General features: G+C 43.3%; 1 protein-coding gene across 1 annotated transcript in view; it reads left to right on the top strand.

Annotated features, from left to right (window-relative positions):
* Nucleotides 1-969: 969 nt before the first annotated feature.
* MAML2 (mastermind like transcriptional coactivator 2) overlaps nt 970-5,553 on the top strand; it is a 108,413-nt gene continuing 103,829 nt past the window's right edge. The window contains exon 1 of the mRNA XM_025197863.1: nt 970-1,036. Coding sequence (XP_025053648.1) covers nt 995-1,036 — 42 coding nt within the window. The 5' untranslated portion in view covers nt 970-994. The remainder of the gene's footprint in view (nt 1,037-5,553) is intronic.

The following is a 5,553-nucleotide window of genomic DNA, read 5'->3' on the forward strand; positions in this document are numbered from 1 at the left end:
AAGGATTTTGTTTCTCAGTTACCTACCATCCCATGACATACTGATTTGTGTGTTTCTATAAGAAGCTTCTTCTGAAAACTCTCAAGTAAGGACCTTGTGATATGCTAGTTGCCACAGTAACACTTCTTTGTGAATTACACAGTAAATGGACATATAAAAAAATAATTTTATTTTTGCTATGCTGCATCCAATGGAGCTTGAATTGGGGAGGTACAACTGTGAGAGCAATTTTCTTTACATGACTTGTCAGGACTGCTTCTATATGCTCTAACTCCACATACCAGTGCTGATTCAATATAGCAGCTCAGCAGTGCTATTGCTTTCCATGTTGGCTGCTATCACAACATAGGATAGTATGATATTCTACATAAATGATGCAGTAACCGGGATCTTAATTAGCTGTATGCAAGGTATCCCTTAAAATCCCCAACTGACTTATTTTAACTGCACAGCTAGTTGAGGATATAGTATTCCCTGTTGCTGTCATCATACATATTTCTCATCTCCTATCAAAAAATATAAGAGCACTCGTGCCACAGTATAGTAAGTGAGAAACAACACACCACAGCCTAAGCAATAACTCACCAGAGAGATTTTCATCTTGAATGGTAAAATACAGGTATAGCAATTTACACAGACATGAATCCAGGTTTGCCGTGGAAGGAAGGCTGGTCTCTCATGGTTCTTTCTTCTTTTACTCCTCCCTTACATCAAGCCAGATTTTATCATCTATGTTTTCTACCCATAGTCTTAAGCAGGGCTAGAGAGTATGTAGTAAAATAGGAGCCCCAGTAGTTACACTGCAGTTCCTGCTCATTTTTGGTCCATAAAGTCTTCCCATGCTCAAAATACCATTTTTAAAGTCAGTGAAAATTTGGTATGTACAAGGACTTCTGTCCTGAGCCTGGTGAATGGATACAGTACTTTTTACACCCTGCTGTTTTGTTTCCTTCTCCAAGTGTCAGAGGTCTTATGGCATCCAGCCTTTTGCTAGATGTTGTGTGCTATCAAGACTTTTACGTCTCAGATACGAAAGGTCAGTAAAATAAAAAAAAAGACGTAGTCTTTGCCTCTTTCAAAACCCTATCTGTTTATTTGTTGTATCTGTTTGTACCAACATCTTTCACTCCTCGTCTTCCCTTCCATTGTCATCTTTCATCTTCTCTTTAAACATCATCCTGTAACCTTTCCAGTACCTGAAGCTTTTGACCTCACAAATGCCCTTTCCTTACCCTTGATTGCTTCTACTTCTTTGTGTCTCCACACTGACCTTTTCCTGTTCCTAGAATATTTGTTGCTAGGTGGCATGAATAACCTTTAATCAGATGCAGCAGTTACATGTCTCTGAATAGTTTCAATTCCCTGTCTATGTCCATTTCCTTATTATTTTATCCTTTTAAATTTAAAGTAAAATATCATCAAGCTAATGAAAGGAAGACCAAAAGGTGGAAAATACACTAAAAGAGAACATGTGTAAGTTGAAATCCAGAAGAAGGTGATAAGGTCCTCAGTTTCCATTGTACTCAATGTGAGGGGATGGAATGAGCAAGAACTAAATAACCTAACATAAAGGCCCTATTGGCTCAATTTATTATTCATTTGTATTTACAATGAATTATTGTTGTTGTATTAATTGTTATTACAGTCATGCCTGGTAGGCCCCGTTCAGAAATCACCACCACTGAATAACAAAATCTTTAGGTATTGGTAGGGGTCTACTGAACTTGAGGCGGATGCCAGCCAATTTTGCCTCCGATTGGTCGAGGGGCCCTGTTGGCCCCACCCCTTGCTGCTGATTGGTTTCAAGAGAGTTATCATGCCCCCACCCCTCATTGCTGATTGGTGGAGAGGGGTGGGGCTGTATGACAGACAGCTTTCACAGCCAATCAGCAGCGAGGGGTGGGGCAGCAGCCATATTGCCATCCCAGCAGACCCATTCCCCCTCACTCCCACCCCTGGTGGGCTGCGCAGCCACACTGCAGTGGCGACAAGGACTGCTGGCTCCAGCATTTTATTTTCGATAAGTTTATTTTTTCAGTGAGCCCACCAAAAGCACAGAGCCTGAGCCTTTTTGTGGAGCCCTTGTTTTTTCATGGATTCCACCGAAAATCAGTTTCCACAAAAATTAGGAAATTGCAATTTCAGTAGGTCCTTAGATAGCAGGAGTAAATTTATACAAGGAAACAGTCTGGGAGCTCTGCTTTTGACAGCTTTGACACTGTCTTCTCCTAGACTTCTGAAGTAATAGGAATAAAGGAACGGCTATAAGATTCAGACCAGCAGTCTATCTAGTTCAGTGTGCAGGTACCACCACTGGCCAGCGCCACAAGTTTAAGGGAAAGATGCAAGAACCACCACAGGTAGATATGGATTAATCTGATCACCATGAAAATCTTAATGTAATCCCTTTTAGTCAGAGATTAGTTTAGGCCTCGAGGTTTCTTGCTTCTTCCATTTACATTTTTGTGAACATTAACTACTATAACTCTGCATCTTCTAGTTGACCATACAAATGTCCAGTCCCTCTTTGAACATTATGGCCATCTTTCACTTTCATTCATTGATCCCCTGGCGCTTATTCTGAAACTCCCAATCTCTTAGACAGAAACTCACAATCTTCTTCCCTAGAACATTCATTATTTTATACACTCTTATCATTCCCTGTCTTATTCGCCTCCTTTCTGATGCAAACATTTTCAAACTCTGTTCTTGTGAGAATTTCCCATGTCCTTAACTCACTTATAGTTCCTTATCTGACAGTCCTCTAATTCTTTTTGACTTTTTTGGCCAGGGAGGCCGAACTCCCATTCAAGGGCATTTTGTGTGAATTGGCACTCCAGTATCACGTGCTAAGTTTTTGAAAATGAGTACTTGGTACCATCACTAACTAATGCCCTGGTTATGTCCTGAATGTGAATGCTGGAGAGGGTAAGTGCTAGTATAGGTGCAATTAAGCTATCAAATAAGTGACTGTAACTCCACATGACTTTCTTGCAAGTTGTGCTCTCTGATACCAAGTCTGGGTTTGGTCCTATTTTCAGTTGTACATTGGAGTTCTTAGTGGAGGTCTGTAGCCCTTCCATCTAAAAATAAGCAGTTTTTTCTTATGAGATAAAGCAGTGAAAGAAGGAATGCTTGTTGTGTCTGGTGGACTTTGCTTGATCCTAGCAATATGACTAGGTAATATGCTGAAGGGTTGTTCAACTCTAAGAGTGATGACTGTCTGCTGTGAACTGTAACTTACCTTTGACCGCAGGAAACCAGGTGGCATGACTTCCTTGTCTGTTGTGTGTTGACTTGCAGGAAATGTGAGTGGTCCATACTTTTGATGTTGGCTGGATATTTGCTGTCTCCCTCTGTTGCCTAAACTTCCAAGACTTGGTTAGTGTTGTGTAGTGTAGTGTAGTGGTGCATAGGTACGTAATGAAAAGTCACATGTGGGTGTGCATGTGTGTGCTATAATCAAACTGCAAAGGCTCCCAAAAAATCAATCTTGCAGGCATGATCAATTGAAAACAATTACCAAACGGTGTGTTCAGTAATCTTCCTTAGTTTAAATCTGTTATGTGTATTGGTATCTAAAAGGCAAATCAAATAACAGCTATCACATTTTGAAGGATTAGGAGCTTCCTGTGCAAGACTGTATGTGTTTTTAATACTTTAAGCTGATTTACAAAAATGGTAAATAATGCGTAGAGTGGTGTTGGATGACCTCATTTACATGCCTGATCATTCTGTCAACATTTATAATGCATTTGATATTTCCTTCTCATCAGGATAGGTTCGGTTAAGTAGTTACCTTTCCCAGAGCTCAGGTTGCATGCTCTGGATTTCATGGTAATAAATGTTGACATTAATTTCTGCAGGTTTTACAAAAAGTGATTGTTAATTTATTCGTGGTTGAAAGGGATCTAAGAAAAAAAGGAAGATAGTTCTTGAGAAGACAAATACCCAGCTGATAGCATAAGGAATAGAGAAATCTTTCATGCCTATTTATTTTGCACAGAGTAATGAATGCTACATTTTGACCTAGTTAAATGTACACTGTTTCTCTGTGTCCCTATTCTCTTCAAACACTATGGGTTAGACATAACATTTTATAATCGATCAGCTGTAGAAACTGCATAAAAGATATAATTATTATGTTTCAGCAACTTGGACCAAAGCCATGATGATATATTTCTAGGTGGTACTCTGTGAATAATGTCAATGCATTTTTAGGTTGGTAAATTCAATTGGCAAGATACAGTGTTTTTTCATAAGGGAAGGAAATTGAGGAATCTTAATGCACTGAATATTATTCCAGCCTTGTTCCTCCCACAAATGAGACTTAAGTGGGTACTTGTCAGCCTGAGAATATCCTTATTTGTTACTATATTTTCTGATTTAGTAGTATTTATGACAGTAAACAGGGGAAAGGTCTTGTCTCTTTTCTTAATTATTTCTATTATTAATAATTTTAATAAAAGTAGTGGCTAGGGCCCAAACAAGAATTGTGTTAGGCACTATATGAACACAGAGCAGTGGGTAGTCCCTCTCCCAAAGGGCTTACAATTAAAATAGACAAGGCAGACCTAAGGTAAGGGAAGGGCTATAACTAGGGCAGTTAACACGTGTGATTAACACATTAATTTGTTCTTGCGTTAATCACGTACGTGGTGTAGGAGCCCAAGCCAGGACTCTGCTCCGCCACCTCCGAGCAGCTCCGTGGGGTAGCATTAGCACCACAGAGGACCACAGGGCAGCCCGTGCGCAGGTTCTGGGCAGCTGCAGCAGAAGGGGAGGTGCGCACATAGACACAGACACACACGAACAGCCGCAGCATGTACACAGCCAGGAATGCAGCCTGGCTACATGTAGAGCAGGGCCCAGCAGGTGCAGGGGGAGAGCGAAGAGGTGGGCAGAGACAGATTGAGGCCCTCTGCTCAGGGAGAGAGTGGGGCAGGGGCAGGTACTCGAGTGAATGGGGCCCTGGGGCCGGGGAAGATCGTGGGATGGAGCTGCAGGAGTCTTGTCCAGGGGCATGGGGGCGGGAGGGCGTTGGTGCCACTCCCCACTGCTGAGCGCACTCCCGGGAAAGCATGGGGGCATATGCCCCCTGGATTTATGTGCAGGGAAGAGGCAGGCTGCCTGGTGCAGGCTGGGGCTCTGTGCCTGCTGCCTTTGCCCTGGGAGCAACACCATGTTGTGCCTCCTACAGTTGGGGAGGCAGGAGACAAGCGGCCAGTGCATGGCTCCCATGGCAAAGGCAGCAGGAGACAGAGCCCTAGCCCACAGTGGGCAGTCCACCTCTTCCCCACACACAAATCGAGGGGGCATGTTCCCCCCATGCCTCCCTGGGGGTGTGCACAGCAGTGGGGAGCTGCCCCCACCACACCCCTGGACAAGCCACCAATGGCTCCGTCCTACAACCTGCCCTGGCCCCAGGGCCCCATTCACACCAGCACCTGCCCATGCTCCTGCCTCACTTACTCCCTCACCATGGGGGCCTCGGTTTGCACCCCCCCCTGCTTCTTCCCTCTCCCTCCGCCCCACCCCCTCCACAGACTTACT

Source organism: Alligator sinensis, unplaced genomic scaffold (assembly GCF_000455745.1).
Source record: "Alligator sinensis unplaced genomic scaffold, ASM45574v1 scaffold116_1, whole genome shotgun sequence".
Taxonomy (NCBI): domain Eukaryota; kingdom Metazoa; phylum Chordata; order Crocodylia; family Alligatoridae; genus Alligator; species Alligator sinensis.